This window comes from Pterocles gutturalis, unplaced genomic scaffold, assembly GCF_000699245.1.
Source record: "Pterocles gutturalis isolate BGI_N339 unplaced genomic scaffold, ASM69924v1 scaffold24873, whole genome shotgun sequence".
Classification (NCBI taxonomy): Eukaryota; Metazoa; Chordata; class Aves; order Pterocliformes; family Pteroclidae; genus Pterocles; species Pterocles gutturalis.
Window position 1 is genome coordinate 1 of NW_010121154.1, and position 17,247 is coordinate 17,247.

The window sequence follows — 17,247 nt, forward strand, 5'->3', positions numbered from 1 at the left end:
GGCTCAAAGCAGCACACTTTCCTGATCTCTGCAGCTAAGATCACACACTCTCTGTTCTCTAGTGAAGTGTCAGGGTTGCAAGCCTAGAAACGGGCCCAGAAATACAAATGCAAGTGGGTTGTAATGCCTCTGAAGTGGTGCCGTGAGTGAAAATGTTGATGGGCTGCTACTCTCTACTAGGTTTGTGTAGCGTATCGTAGAAGTAGTAGGGCTGTCAGCATGGTCTCTTACGACAAGACTGGTGTAATGTGAGTGTCTGCAGTTCAGACTGGGGTGAATTGATGGGTTCTAAGAATGTTGATGATTTCTCACTTTCTAGGAAAACAGTTTCACATTTTATGTGGGATCACCTGAATGGAATTACTGAAAAGTGTTGGATGGAGGTTGGAGTGGCATTAAAAAGCTTTGACCTCATTTATAAGGGAATTCATTCTGGATAGTCTCAGGGAGCTTTGCTTTTAAATCATGTTTATTCTAATATTTCAAGAGATATTTATAAATAATTACTCCACATGAATACAGCACAAAATAGAGTAATAAAGGTTAGAATAAAGGAGCCATTCCAGTACTGGATAAATTAGTGATTTGTGAAGTCTTTCTTTAATTTCAGTGATTTTAAATATGAACGACAGGCTTTTCTGTAGCTAGTTTCATTAACACCGCCGTTAGGCTGGGATTTTGCAGTGCTTAGGAGGAAACGTAAGTTTTTGTTTGTTTGATTTGTATGAGTCTGACTGCAACCTTTTTTTGTGTAAGCCTGCAAAGCAAGGGTGAGAAATGGATGAAGGAAGCGACTTTTGATTTTTTTGAAATCTAATCCTTAGAGGATTTTGTAGTTTAACAGTTTGCCAGAAGGTGTCAGCTTACTCAATAGAAATTGTTTGATGATCTCTAAACTTTGGATTCCCTTTAGCACAGCAGATTCAGTTTAGTCATTTATAAAGCCACTAACTTGTGCCTTGTCTCAGAATGGCAGGAATACTGTCTTCCAGCACGTTTTAGAAATCTGAATTTGAAAATGAGCTGATGCATGTTCAGTAGCATAGGCATTCAACTTTAGGAAAGATTTAACAGAATGAATTCACAGTAGCATGTAATTGTATCTTAATAATAATGCTGAGCTCTTGGTTACTGTGTTAAATGTTTTGTATAGTATTTCAATAATAATCTGAATGAGCTGTGAGCTGTCTTAGATGTTAACTTGCCGACAGCTGCTTTGGAATAGTGCAGCACTTGTATAGAATAAAGCTTTACTTTGTTTTGTTTTGCTTTGGGTTTTTTTAGCATGTGTGGAAATTGGAAGAATTGCACTTAATTCCGGTGCGCTGCCTGAAGTACATGCTTTTGAGTGATTGCTTTCACTGTGCTGTAACCTTTGTGGTTACTGATGAACTGAACAAATCTGTGTTCAGCAAGAAGACATCTCTTGCTTTTTGAGAGTGGAGAAATTTGGATCTGACTTAATGCCCATGTTAAGTAAAGAAGCAACTATTGCCACCAGGGGGCAAATCTGCAATTTTTGTGCAAGACTCTCGTGATTTGCCAGATATTAAAAAAATATATGTTTGATTGGTTTGGTAATGTTTAACTACCAAACGAGCTAAAATGTTGGATTTTGTTGTTATGGACTTATGATTATTGACACTACAGGGCTTAAATGATAAATTACCAGTTTACTAGGTTAAAATAGAAATTTATAAGAAAACCAGATCAAATAAAACTTGTCTGAGTATGAAAAATATTATAAGAAAATTAGAATTTTTCTAAGAGATTTTATTTGGTTTGTGAAAGCCTTTGGTTTTTACTTTTTTCCCGTAATTTGTTGCAAATTCAGGAAAAAATTGCTGATGAGAAGAAAACTGGATATTGTTAGTGTGACAGATTGTTTTCCCCTTTTGTTCTTTTCAAAACCAGGTTGAAGCAATCTGTTTAAAAAAACCCTCCTCTCTAGGAGGAGATGACTATGTATTGGTGAGAGGTCAATAAAGTCTGCTAATAAATCACTTTAATGTGTTATGCATGTGACTTCTAGAAAATGGTAACTACAAAGGATGAATTTGTTACGCCACTGACTAAAGGAGGAACTTGCTGCTAATAGGAATTCTGTGGATAGATGGTTTATGTGGCTGAGCCTGTGATGCCATTCCCTCATTTCAAATAAAGTTATATCATTTTAATGCCTACATTCTGATTTTTTTTGAGGCATTTTAATCAATCCCTCTGAATTATAGGTGTAATACCATTTACCTTTTAAGATGTAGATTACCATCTTTGGTGTGCAGGCTGGCAGAGATACACGAAATAAATAGGAACCTTACTCTGTTCTTTGCCTACATATCTCTTCTTGAATACCTAACATAAGCTTAGAAACTATCTAAATATAATTTTTTACTGCTTTGGGACATGTACAGGAACTCTGATTCACCCCAAGTTTATTTTGGTCTCAAAATCTAGTATCTAGAAAATCTAGAACCCTCTCTTGTGGGGGTTCTTTTTTTAAGCTTCATAGATGTTGGTTCTTTTGAAGATTGGTTTTATAGGCTTATCATCAAAAGGAACATCTGCAAACATCTGACAGCTATGTCCTTGCAAAGGGACAGTTTGGCTATACTTAGTTTGTGTTTGAAAGTTACACATTCAGTATGTAAGGCAATGAATCTTCAGTCTGAAGGGATGACATTTCTGAATGGGAGAGCGTTTTTCTGCACTGACTTGATGCTTTCTTACTTAGGTTCAACATAAAAGTGCAATTGCAGATTGTAGCAAGCTTCATGCTCACTGGTGTTTCTGGAGGTGCAAAGTATGCCCAAAATGGACAACTTTTTGGCCGCTTTAAGCTCACTGAAACGCTTTCGGAAGACACTTTGGCTGGACGGCTGGTGATGACCAAAGTCAATGCTGTTTATTTATTGCCTGTCACTAAAGAGAAGTCAGCACAGACCCAAGGAACCAAAGAGAAGGTTTATGAAGCAGCTATTGAGGAGAAAACAAAGGATTATATCTTCTTGAGGGTATCCAGGGAATGCTGTGAAGAACTTAATCTTCGAGCAGATTGTGAAATGCAGGTAAGTCTGAGTGGTTTTGGGACAGGAACTGTTTGCATTGTGTCTGTTTTGGTTCCACACAAAATCATTGCTTGAAGATACGAGAACGAGTTTTGTTATTTATCATCATACACAGAAAGCAGAGCGTGGATGAGGATTTCAGAGAAGTGAAATCTTTCTATACATAAATATGTGTGTTTGTGTGTTGTACATATGTGTGAGTCCTATTATTTGGAAAATAAGTTAATATTTTAGGACTGTTACAGAGTAAAAATACTTTTTAACGAATTTCATTTCTCGCGAAATTCTTCTGAGATGATTAGGCTTTGCTTGCATATGTAGTTGTTTTGAGAGTGTGATTTATAAGCTGTCTTGGACATTGTTTTTACATCTCTGTTTCAAATACAGTCGTTGTGTCCATCATAGATGTTCTCACCAGAGAACTCAGGAAGCTTTTCTTAATGAAGTCAAAGGAAGGAGTTTTCTGTTCCTGTGTTTTTTCTCAAAAAAAAAACCCAAAACCAACCCACAACCAACAAACCAACCTCTTCTGCTCTTGACATAGCCAGTTAGAGCTCTGTCTTTGATAACCTGCATCTTGAACTCTTTGTTTTGTATCGTCTAACTCTTTTTGTCTGTGTCATTGTGGATTCCATTATTTGTTGTTAGGCCTGGGTTGAGATTAATTTTTACGAAGGTTTGTGTAGGTTATCAGTGGGCCTTCTGCTGCTTTCTGTGCCTATATCAGAACATAAGGAATATTGTCCTTCAGTGGAAAAATCTTCAATATACAGTCTTTCCTTGAGGAAGGTGATGAGGGTTGGTAGATGGAGGCATGAGGAAGGTGAATAAATACTTTTATTTTGTATATATCCTGTGTTTCAGAATGATAATACTTTCCTCCGTGGCTCTCACTCCCCTGACATTTATATCCAGGACAGATATCTGTCTGTCTTGGAGGCATTCAGTCACAAAATGAGGAGTTACAACACTTTTGCTAGAGAAAATTGTGTTGGCAGTCAGATCAGACTTTTGTTTACTTTGCAATTAACATGAAATGGGTGATGATACTTTTTAAAAAAAAAAAATTATGTAGTTTGCAAACAAGATACGTGCGTTTACATCTAATGCACTAAGGGAAACCAAAGCTCTAGTTAAGTTTAATATTTAACCTCCTCGCCCATCCCCGGTGTGTGTCTTCTGTAGACCTTATCGTTTATCTTGTTACTGAACAGAAATAACCTCAAATTAGGGGCACTGGAATTGCTTGAAATGAATGCATTTGCACCAAGGGATTATCTCCTCCCATTCATTTTGTTTTGGGGAAAGATATGCAAGAATCCTAATGTCTTAATTTAACATAGATAATTGGTTCTGGGAAGACTTAGATTGTTTTGGGCTCTTGGTTTTGTGTTTGTTTTCTTAAAACAATAATTAAACTTACTAATTGATTCTATCAGAAACTCCACTGGAATGCAAAATGAGCCGGGGCTACAGTAGCTGGCTTATTTCTCTTTGAGTGGCTTATAAAACTTTGCCTGAGGCAGCAAATATATTCTGCATTAAAAACTGCATCCTAAAGTTATTTGTAAAATCATTTAGTACTTCATACATATATCAACGAACTGGTGGTCAAATTCTCAAAGTGTTGCCTATGTTTTATGAACTCTAATTGTGAGGGAATTTCTTCTGATTAAGTATTGACCGAAAATTTGGAAAGGGATCCTTAGGTTAAAACTGGGGATATTATAGTTTGGGTGTATAGCATTTTTATTAAAGATGCTGGAAATTATACTGTTGACTTCAGTGGAGTTAATATTCCCTATGTGATTCTTAAACATTGACAAAATTACTTTTATTTCTGTAGGTTTGGGTTAGGTGGTTTGCTTCCTTTCCTCTCCTAATACTTCACCTTGGAAATTCTGCTTTTATCAAGGGCACCCACCGTTCATGAAGGTGGGGTGGAGTGAACTGGTGCTTTAAACCCCCACGGCTGCTGCTCTTCTTGGTGACCAAACTAATATGCGGCTGTTTTATTTTTGGAGTGGTTACACTGTTCTGTGTCCTCTTGTGTGAAGCTGGCAATGGATTAACTTCCTTTCCCACTGTTTTCTGTTTGTGGAATAGATATTAAAGCAGGTTATGTGCCTCTCCTCCACAGATGGCCTCATTCACTACTCTGCAGCAAATGTAACTATTTAATTCAATCCAGACTGGATTAAAAATAAGCAAATCCCGAGCTGTTAAAGGAAGCGGTGAAGGCAGGTAGATAAGAAGAGGTATTTAATGCTGTGCACCTTCCTTGGGCTCCCAGAAGGGGCTGTTACAGCATTACGCGGATGAGCATCACCATTTTTCTGCGTTTAAATTATAGTTGTTGTATTGAGTGTTCTTTTGTTAGGCTTGGAACTGCTCGAGCAAAGATATTTTTCCTGTACAGATCAAAGCGTGAGGTTGGAACTGTTGCCATTTCTGTGGAAGTCTTTTCCAAACATCTGCAGGATGCTGTTGGGAGGACAAATGGGCGCTGGGTAGAGAGGGGTAGGACAGAGCTTTGGAAGGAAGCTCGAGGTCCCCTCGGGCGGGATGAGCTGGCGCTCTCATTTGTGACAAGTGCTAAACCACACGGCTTCTGAAGAGCAGGGTATTTACTGAGGTACAAAACCACCTTCTGTAAAGTGGTTGTGAAAGCTGTTGGTAAAGATGACCTTAGAAATGTTAAATAGAAGCTGTACGCTTTCCAGGTAACTGAGGGGTGCTTTTCCAGACAGGTTGCAGGAGTTTGGCTGTTTGTCAGCATGAGCACAGGTCATTGTAAATCTCAGAAAGGTGCTTATTTACTTATTTTATTTATTTAATCACAAAATACTCATTAGAGTTTCAGCACAGTAGCTATGTAAGTATTTAGGATAGATAACAATGCTTTGGAAAAAAAAAGTATGTCAGTCACTTGAAGTTCTTCGTCAGCTTTGGGTGTTTTCGTGCAGTTCAATATTAGTGCAGATTTGTGTCAAATTTTCTGTCAAGTCTTCTGTGTTGTTAACATTAGTTCTTTGGTACGATGCTCTGATCAGATTAATTTGTTTTTGGAGAGATTAGTAATTGAAAATTTAAATACGTGCAAATGATAAGCTGAGTGAACTGTTTTTATGAATTGCTTCCCCAGGAGCTGCTTTTATCCAGTGTTCAAAATCAGAATGTATTTTTCTCTTTGCTCTTTTAGTGTATGTATGTATAAACTAATTCCACTATCCATTGTTCAGTTCTGAATTTAATCAGGGATATTAATGTGCTCTGCATGTTGTTTCTGGTTTTGTACCAGAATTTTGTTGGTATTATCTTTTATTTACTAGTATTAAAACATAAATAATAGAACAAAAAATGAATGTATTGATAAGCAACTAATTGTTAATTTAAAATTAACTTTTGGAGAGTTTGAATAACTGAACATAAATGACAAGTTATATTATTCTAGAATGTTTGACTAGATATAAATAATGTTTGGAGTTTCTCTGCTGTTCACACATCTGATTCATGTCATCTGTTGATCTGTAAAAATTTCTCACCTGTCACTGTTTCAAGGTCGTTCTTACCATAAGGGGTGGAAGCTTATATTTTTAAAAACAATGTTTTAGGACAATAATACTTTCCCCGAGTATTTTTTATATTCCAGAAATAATTCCAAGAATGTTTTCCCTTTAATTTTTTTTCAGAATGTGCAGTGGAATCTAATCTTAAGTCAAACAACAAAATTGTGTTAGAGCACATGCTGTGTTTGTTTGCTTCAAAAAAAACAAAAGGAGCATGTTAGTTTTATTGCAGATCTTTTGATTGGATGATGTTTGCTGTTTTCTCAGAGTCAGTAGTTTGCAGGAAGATAGAAATGTGTGATATGCAGAACAGTCTAATGAGTGTTTTCTAAATTAATCGTTTTTGGTTCACCTACTCATTTATTCATTCATTTTGTCCTGCAGGTTGAACTTCAGTTTCAGTTAAATCGCTTACCCCTCTGTGAAATGCATTATGCCTTGGACAGGATTAAGGACAACAATATTTTGTTTCCAGATGTCAGCATGACTCCCACCATACCCTGGAGTCCCAACAGGTACAAGGATACAAACACTTAATTACCAGAGATTGTATGGTAATACAGTACTGGATTTCTCATAACAGATGGCTGAAATCTGCCCTAGAACGAGAAACATGCCTTGCTCCTCATTGATGGTTCAGAGAAGTGAAACTGTTCTAAATAAAACAAGAAAACTCATCCTCGGAGGACTGGAGTCTGTTGATTGGTTTTCCCTGCGGTTGAGCTGTGGTTTTATAGGCATTGCGGTTCCATTGTAGCTGTAGAAAACAAATCTGCTGTTGTTGTTTACTGTTCTGCTCTTCCTTACTGAAAATAGGCATGATACCCTATAGGAATGTAAATAGCAGCTACAAGGAGTTTCCTGTGCAGGATCTCAAGCCTGCAGAATTGCACTTGCAAGGAACAATCCATTAGTACCTTTGAGTTTGATGTAATGGGCCCAAATTTGGCCATATCACTGAGGGGGATGACTAAGAAAGGTGTGGAAATGATGAAAGGACCAGCATTGCACTTGCAGGCAGTCCTGAGATTCTTGGTATACATGTCTTACAGTTTCCTTTATGAAATGTAAACCCCTATGCTGTAGAAATACTCTGAAGGAAACTTAAGGCTGATGCAGTGAAAATAGTTTGTCTCAAAGAGGAAACTTAGGGAAGAGAAATGTGAGGCTGTGTTGCTCAGGGAACATGGTCAGTATTTTGGTTCATAGGGGAGGATAAGAAAGGCATGAGGTTTCTGTACTTAGAAACCAGGGAGAGGAGAGGCGTGTGGAACCGATGAACTGTACAGCACGCGGGGAGTCGTGCGGTGTCTTGAAGGTGAGAATTAAGAGTGTGATTGTGATGCCGTGCAAATCAGAAGATAGCTCAAAGATTAAAAAGAAAGAGATCTGGCCAGAAACCTGAGACAGCAAGATAATGCAAGACAAAAATGACTGTAAGAATTTTAGTTTGCCTTTGGCAGTGTAGGAAGAACAGAGACAATGAAAGGGTGGGTGCGGTGTTCTGAGTGAGGATGCTGCATGTGTCAAAGTTTTGATGGTAAAGGCAGAAAGAAGGGAATGGGTTTTGCATTGAGTTATACTACAGAACTAATGGAGGACAGTGACAATCTGCTCACAGACTTAATTAAGTTCTGAGTGAATCTTACAAGGAAATAGAGTTTAAGAATAGTTTGGAAGTAAGTGATTTCAATAAAAGGAAGGTAAGTAAGCTAGAACTTTATCTTCTCTGTTTTATGTCAGGAAATTTATATTTACAGAAATTTACATATTGGTTCTAGTTGACAGAATGTATTTGTATAATGTGTTACATTTTTATATACATAAATTCTATATACAATGGTTGTAGTTCAGTTTAAGTCAGCGTAATAAGCATGTTTTTTTACATCTGGTGGCTTAGTTTGCTCTACTTTGAGAATTAGTGCTTCTGACTCACTCAAAACTATCTGTCCCTCTTTTTTCCTTCTATTTTTGTTTTACATCCCTGTTACTTTCCAGTATTTCTTAGTTTCCTGCCAGCTTGCTGTTCATAGCTGTCTTAAAAGTTAGGAATTCAGTCAATTCCCTCTTGATTTTACTCCCTGTTGCTAACTACTACTGAACAGCAACTTTCCCAGTCTGTAAGAAGCACAGTGCTTGTACCAAAGCGGATCGCATTACTGAAGTATGGCCACATGTGCAGCAGTGACAGGTGGTTTTTACTGTGCATGTCTACTTTTAAATCTGTCAGTGGGGAATATTAAAAACTCTGTCTAGAAATCTTTAACCTCTTATGCTCATTGGAATTTTCTGAAAGCATCTTCCTCTTAGCGCTGATACCACTAGCTGGTTACAGCAAAAATCCTTTTTCTTTTCCCATTAGAGGTATGTGCCTTAATGAGCTCAAAAAAAAAAAAAAAAAGAGTAAAGAGAAATTTGTAGTTAATTGGTAGCCATTAGTTTTAAAATTGTTTTTAAATTTCATTGTAGATAACTTTTACCAAGCCCTGGAGTTGTATAACTGTTGACTTTTAAAGTTGACAGTGTAAATACTGCAGGAAAGAAACATAACTAGTGTTGCGTTTTACGTAGTAATAGTAGAAAATCATTTTACGTCTTTTGTTATCAGGTGGTGGTGTAGCATATACTTTTTCTAAAATATGTACTATGCAGGTTAGTTATTGTTAGGTGAGATAATGTAAATTGAGAAATAGTTGGGTTTTTTTCAAAAGGAATCTGATTTATTGCAAATATTATCAAAGTTCTGTGATTAAAGCATGTGATTGTTTTGCTGGGTTTGTTGATTTGTTTCAGTGTGCTTCAGAGTGACACAACCAGTACAGAAGTGTATCAGCTCTTTAATTTCTTTAAAGCTTTTGAAATCTTACCTCATTTAATTTCTGTCAGTGGATTGTTTTTAAACTCTGGTGCTTCCTTTTGTACAGACAATGGGATGAGCAGTTGGACCCTCGACTAAATGCGAAGCAGAAAGAGGCTGTTCTGGCTATCACTACTCCACTTTCAATACAACTGCCTCCTGTTCTTATCATCGGTCCCTATGGGACAGGAAAAACGTTCACTCTGGCTCAGGCAGTCAAGCACATACTCCAACAACAGGATACTAGGTGAGATGAGGCACTAAATATAGAGCGATACTTGATTAGCAGAAGAGATGTAATTTTTTACTTAAATTCAAGTGGAAGGTAGAAATATAGAATTTCCATCCAGCTTAAAAACAAACAAAACCCAAGCCATCCGTCATTGTTTTGAATGATAAAGTAATTTTATAGTCTTAACCTGTATGTTCCATTTAGAACAAAACTAATTAAAATTGACGGTATCTAGAATGACTGTGATTTGCTCGACATGGAAAGTTTAGCAGTATGCTAGATAATAAAAGCTGTTCCTTACTTAAATCAAGTGTAGATTAATAATCACAAAATAATTGTTGAAAAACTGTTTGAACTTTAAATCTTTTCATAACTGAAGGATTTGAGTTAAGGGGTTGAATCATGCAAACTATGGTAGGTTAGTGACTAGTTTCATTAAGACAAATATGCAGGAAGATGGCCACTGTTTCCTTTTTTTTGTATTCTACTGCTTTGAATTGTTTTCTGTTTCTTCATTGCTTTTTTATTTGCACCATTTATTCCAGCAGGATTCTCATTTGCACCCATTCTAATAGTGCTGCTGATCTCTACATAAAGGATTATTTACATCCATATGTAGAAGCAGGCAATCCCCAGGCAAGACCTCTCAGGTATTTTTTAAGGCTTATTATGTATCTATAAAATACTATTCTTAAGAAAAGGTGTCTATAAAAAAGGCTAAAGAACTTTTAAAACACAAAAGCATATTGGCATTACCAGCAGTGCTTTTAAAAACAGACTAAAAGGAACGTGAAACATTGTCAATATAATTTTGGGTCATTTGTTAAATAAAAATAAAGACATCCTTTTTTAAGCTTTTATTTTTCTATTGATAAATGTGTCTTTCCTAATGAGCAAACTTTTGATATGCTCCTCTAAAAGCTACTATGATAAAATAAAATGAACTTTAATTGCATTTTAATTCCAGAAAATTTTGACTCACAATTACAATGATAATTTGGAAACTGGGGCTACCCACTTGGCATTTTGAAGACAAATTTTTTGTGTCATAGGAGCTACGTATTTAGAGAATCATGTGAAAGTAGTTTGGCCTCTTCTGATAAGTCAGTTTGAAGTCATTGTGTATGTGGTTAAATGTACTTCCCAAGGGTATTTTGGGGAAATTAGTTAAGGAAAAAAAAGAAGAGGTGGAAACTTTAAGAGCAATGAGGGTAAACTTGCATAGAAGTAGTTAAGGAGGATTTATTTATGGGCAGAAACCTGCTCCTGGGAATATTTTGCGCAGTAATGACAATATATTCTGTATACTGCTAGCTTGGTATGTATTTTTAAAATTATGGGCATCATTTTCTGAATGCCAGTGTGTGAGTTTATTATATTACTAAGAAAATGACTCTGTATATGACTTGCTAGCTATTAAAAGCCACCCTGGACTTATATTTTATTCAGTGTCAGTAAAGGCAATGAAGTTATGTGAAAGGGCAAGATTTACAACAGGTGTGAATTCTCTTAGGTTTGCTGGCTTTAGTTGCCATGTGACATTTTACAGACACTGAGGATCTGGCCAAGGAAAAGAAGTCAGCTTATTTTTGAGAAGCTACCTTTGGTGCGGTTGTATTTTAACACAGATTGTCTTAAGGTGATTTGTAAAGCACTTTGTGATGAAAAGCATTATGGTGTCTTAATTTTGTGATGGGAAAAAATGTGTGTAATTGACACTTTCGGGACTATTGAAGTGTGATTTAACAGAGCAAGGAGTTAAATAGAGTTTTATTGTGGTTGCCAGTCTTTTGCTACCTTCTTTTATGGGCTGTATTCAACTGTATAGTCCAATCTCAGAAATACATATGAAAAACATACATAAACGAAGTGTGGGCTTTTTATGGTTAATATATATATACACACACACACGTATTTGCCAAGAAAACTACACCAAATAATTTAAAAGTCACTGAATGTTTGAGTTTAATTGCCATAGTAATTGTTATGAAGCCTTCAGAAAGTGCTGCTGTAGGTTGTACGATATTGTTCAAATAGTCATGATACCTCTAAAAAAGTTGAAGTTTTAGAAAATGGAGGCGCTTCTGGAATTGTGTATTATATATATTTATGGATCCACAAGTATATATGTTTTGAAATGTAAAATATTGCATGTAATTGAGAAGTATATGTTGTTTGAAAGCTAACTGCATGTTGACCTGATCTGGAGTTAAAGGGTGAATTCATCTGAATTGAAGGCTGGAGCCATGTGAGACTCCCAGCATAAAATCAGTTACGGATGGGGAGCACCATAATATTTACCTTGTTTTTAGAGAAGGAAAGCTTAATCATTTAATATTGACTGAGTACTAAGAACTGTCTAAATATTTCTGTAAATTTCTGTGGGCAAGATGTACACTAAATAAATTATCCCATCAATTATGTGACGTAAAAATTTGAAGCCTAGAGTTTGAGGTTTTTTGTTTTAATATCATGTTATAATTTCTTTTTTTTCCTAAGAAAATATCTATGCCCTTTGGAAAACGCAAAGTCAGAATGAACACTAAGAATTTATGTTGAGTCTAAGTTCTGTACCTAAATAAAATACCAATGAAGCCTGAAGGCTAAATTCTCATAGTCTTGATGTCCATAAACAAATTCATACCCAGAAAAAGAAAAAAATGCCCCTGGGTTTGATTGGATGATTCAGCTGTGTTAGGGGCGCACTCCAAAATGTGACTCTTACTGAAGAAACTTGACATTGAGACTGTTTTGTTATACTTATGTAAAATAATGCAGAGGTACTTCTAAAAGGAACAAACGCAACCCTAACCTGCAGTCAGGAGGAAGAAGACTTCCATTACGTGCTTCTGTTAGGTGCTAAGACACTTGATTTTTTTTTTTTTTTTTTTTTTCTTACACCTTTGATGGTGAGTCAGAGCCATAGGACGTAGTAATTCCCTCCTAAGTTGTATACCCTATTACTCCATGGATGTGCTTCTCTCTCCATCAACTGCTAGAGCCTTCAGGAGGCAGGCTGTGGGGGTAGGCACTGTAGCTAGATACTTCAGGTTGTCACCATCTCCTAAAAACTCCAGTCAACACCTAGGAAGTAGGTAGCAGCAGGTTTTGTATTTAATACGAGGGGAAGAGGAAAGAGGTTGATGCTGCTTTTATCTGTATTTTTTTTTATTTATTCCTAAACATGTTATTTCTGACTATCAGTTCAGCAATGTCAGGAAATAAGTTGATTCTGTTTAAAATATCTCGGCTGAGACCTCTCCAGTTCATTTTTTAAGTATTTTGATCATAACTTACATATGCAAATACTGCAGGTAGCCTGAAACCAGATAGCTTTAGTATGTTACTACTAGCTTGAGGAGATAGACAGGCTCAACAAATTAATCAATTCGAGCAAACCAGTTTCCATTAAAAAAACCCAAACCAAAAACCCAAGAGATTTTAAAAGGACCATTGCCCTTTTTTCCAAATTGCCTGGAGTACTGTTCTCGTACAAAAATGGGTGTTAATTTATCTTCTCAAATGTTAGTTTGTAAAATAAGTGCCTCTTTAGGCAATTACTTCTTTTTTTCTTGAAACTCTAGCATTTATCTTATGTTATCCTCGTAGGAAGATTGATTTGAAAAGTTAACTTTTAGGTGGTGAGACAGGTTCTTCACATCTTTTCTGCATCCCAGGTAACATACTTCTTTGTGAGAATGAGCTGCTCTGTGGAGGTGGATCTAAAGAAATGAAGAGGGAAATCGGGTGCTTTTAAAGTTTTCGTTAGGCTTCTAGGGACTACTTAGATATTTTTCTTTTTCCCCTTTTTTTTTTTTTTTTTTAATGGTCTTTCAACATAGATAACTGCACAAAGTCTGAGGAGCTGGGGTTAGAGTTTATCCAAGAAGAGTTCTTTGGAGCATAGCCCAAAGGGAGAATCCTGGCCTTTTTATCGAGAACTGGGAGGCGTTGGTGTTTTCCAGTTCAGAACAGATTGTTTTGTTTTTTTCCAAAAAACACTACTAATGAAATTACAGGAGATTTGATTAGCCCAAATTGCACCTGAGAAAGAACCCCCTTGTTCGGTGTGGCTTACTTATATCACGACATTTTCAAATATAGTCGCATCTGTCAGGTGTTTTTATGCCAGTGGTGAATAATAGCTCTGGGATACCTTTTTGATCTCACATCAAAATAAAAGAAATTAACGGGTAAGCAGCAATGCAGTTTGAAATGCTGTCAGCCAATCTGTGAGTCACACATAGATGAATTTTCGTAATAAAAGACAGTGCATGGTATAATAACATCTAATAACCATAATATTTTGCATTTCAATAGCACCTTTCATCCAAGAACCTCAAAGTGCTTTACAAACATAAGCTCCCAATAAACTCATTAATCCTCCCAGTACTCCTGTGGGATGGTGGGTAAGTGTTCCCCCCAGCTAGGATTGAGCAGCTGGATCATACAGAAGCTGGCTGAATCGCTGGGATAACTGGAGCTGGGCTTATCTTGCTTCTGATATGTTGTTCTAGGTATTAGCCCATGACTTTATGTTGTTACATTGATGTAATAACAGTTTATCAAATAAAGCTTATCAGTTTGATGGCTGATAAATAAATATATTGGGGTAACATTAGAAGTTTCTTGTTCGGAGAACGACTCGGGAGTGTGTGGTTTGCTCCTGTGCTGAACCCAATTCTTAGCTGGAGTTACCTTTGGTCACAGAGTGTCACTTTTGGTTGGGTGTGTTTTCAAACTAAAAAGCCTTTCAGAGTACTGCAGTGTGTTTGCACCTCTTTGCATTTCATTTTGTGCTTAGTGTCCAAAATGGACATTGTATTTTCACAAACCAAATTTATTATAGTATTTGCTTCTCCCACATTATATGGAACTGAGCCATAGTTTTCAAACGTGGGTGGACACGTGATACCTGAAGTCCAGCCAGTGCAGTCATGTTTTGCACTTAGGTGCATAATTACACTTTTCCAAATGCTTTATTAATGGATTGAGTTTTGTAATATGGGTGCAGGAGAAATTAATCGGAAGAAAATAAATACTGAATAGATAAACCAAACAGCATTAAATCCCATATTTAGAACTGAAATTAGTTTAAATCATTTCATCTTTCATGCTTTGGAAATAAATTAAAATATCTTTAGTTTTAAATATTAGTATCTGTACAATAGTTTCCTGTAGTTTAAAGGTTGCACTTTAGATTCACAGTTCCTACTTGACAGAGATTACAATCTTGAGGAAAACCGAGAGAGAAGCCCTTTGACATCTTTATCCCGATCCTCAGCTGATGTCGTTTGGTTTATTTCTGTATACCTCTGTGGAGTTATTTGTACTCTGTTTTCTGGGGCATAATCTTTGTGCCTTCCCTGTTCCTCTTCTATTTATCTAGACTGGCCATAACATTGCATCATTTTTTAGGAAAAATTAATCATTGCTCGTGTGATACGAGGATTAAAATTATCTTATGTGTCATGGAAAGCTGTCTGAAGTCCAGTGCTTTGCTGACAATGTCCCAACATTCTAGACTCTAGCCATCCTTTCTGGCACTATTTTCTCATTCTTTTATGAAGTGTGTCATAGTTATGGCCCTGCATGATAAAAAGATGAAGATACTGTTTGGTTCTTAGAACTCAGAGGCCATATAGACTGTGTAAAGGGAAGTACAGGATTTTATTAATGTCTTTTGAAATTTTTTTTTAAAGATCCTGTGGCTGTAGTTGATGACGTGCAGATCACTGTGGTTCTGTCAGTTCCAAGACTATGGGCTATATTTATATTTCAGCTGAGAAAATATTTCTTTAAAATGAGTTTACTGATAGGTTAAAGCGGAATAGATATGTATGTGAGGGTCACAGAGCTTAAACGAATGAAGAATTTAGATTTCCGTATGTGAATTAATCTCTGGTAACGGTTTATGTATGTAGTGTTGCACTGCAGCAAATAGTGGAAGGTAAATCTAAGATGTTTTAGCATATAGCAACATGTAATTCTGCATAGTGATGGTGTTTTGCTTGCTGAAGATAACGTTTATTTACCAGAAAACAGAATATTAGCATTTGAAATATTAGGCTGTCACTTGTGTTCAGACTGTATCGAAAATAAGCCTCCTTTTTCTTTTCTAGGGTATATTTCAGAAATCGCTGGGTAAAGACTGTCCACCCAGTTGTGCATCAGTACTGTTTGATTTCAAGCACACATTCCACCTTTCAGATGCCACAGAAAGAAGACATTCTTAAGCAACGAGTAGTAGTTGTTACTTTAAATACATCACAGTATCTATGTCAACTGGATCTTGAACCAGGTAAGATAATTTCTAAAGAAGAAGTGTCCATGCTTGAGAATTGTCTTCCTCTTACCAGTGTCAGTTCCTTACCCAATTCTTTGAACTGTTAAAAAATAAAGAAAGTAAGCAATGGTCATCTTAAGATGGTCTCCTCTTTTTTTTTGGTGAATAAATGTTTATTACAAAGCTATAAACTTGTGTCATTCGAATTAACTTATTGCTTATTCTGTTTTTTTCCTTACTTGAAAAAAAATAAGGAAAGAAACAATACTATCTGTGATCTGGTGTTTCTGAGATCCAAGAGGGAAAATTCTGTTTGAGATGCTAACTTTGACTGTTATGCTCATTAAGGTCATTACTCAGCGGAGCATGTAAGCACAAGTACACACAGAGAGCTTTTTTTTTGTGATTTCTGAAGTGCTTAGCTTTGCAAACAACTCCCACACATACAAGCCCAAGCTATGTTTATGTGATACTTCTAGGGTTGTTTTCCAAACTGAAATATATTAGACTGATTTTTTGGGGGCAGAGATTGCTTAGAGTTTATTGTTTTCTTGATCTCCAGATGAAATCCATCTGCTTTTTGGAGAACGTGGAATTTCTTTACAGAATTTCTTACAGTTAACTTTTTCTATGGCAACATTTAGGCATTTGTTGCAATAGAGAAAACTAATATGGAATTTATGGTAAATATTTTCAGGACTTTAGATAGAAGTAACTGCATTATTTGGCAATGAGCTGTGTACAGTCATGCCATATGTGCAGCTGTATGAAATTAATGTTTTCCAGAGAAAATTGCTACTTTTTCATGTACATAATCTTAACTGAATGGTACACTAAGTCCTGTAATACTTTGTTTTAAACCTTAATATATATCAACATATAAAAGCACTTCTATACCTATCCTGAATTTACATAATATAAGTTTACAGTGGCCCAGGTTTTTTTCAAGTGCATGTTATTGAGTGCATAGATTTCCCCCCCCAACAAACCTTTTGGTCCAGGAGTATCATAAGATTGAATTTAAATTTTCCTTCAACTTCTGTTCCTTTCTTCCCCCCTGACATTCCTTAAAGCTCAGCAAAGTGCTCAGGTATGTGTGCAATTTTAATGGGAAATTTAGTACATAAAATAGTTAAGAGGACTCAAGTACATGAGGAAGTCCTTGTCATTGTCATTGTCCAAAGCTCTTCAAGCCTCATGGTGATGAAAAGATTTTCAGATTTGAGAAACCTACAGAG

General features: G+C 36.3%; 1 protein-coding gene across 1 annotated transcript in view; it reads left to right on the plus strand.

Annotated features, from left to right (window-relative positions):
* Nucleotides 1–2,731: 2,731 nt before the first annotated feature.
* The window catches only part of HELZ (helicase with zinc finger), a gene marked incomplete at its 5' end in the record, with an annotated part of 45,680 nt that continues 31,164 nt past the window's right edge, over nucleotides 2,732–17,247 (plus strand). Inside the window, 5 exons of the mRNA XM_010077159.1 lie at nucleotides 2,732–3,065; nucleotides 7,019–7,149; nucleotides 9,559–9,738; nucleotides 10,269–10,373; nucleotides 15,846–16,024. Coding sequence (XP_010075461.1) covers nucleotides 2,732–3,065; nucleotides 7,019–7,149; nucleotides 9,559–9,738; nucleotides 10,269–10,373; nucleotides 15,846–16,024 — 929 coding nt within the window. The remainder of the gene's footprint in view (nucleotides 3,066–7,018; nucleotides 7,150–9,558; nucleotides 9,739–10,268; nucleotides 10,374–15,845; nucleotides 16,025–17,247) is intronic.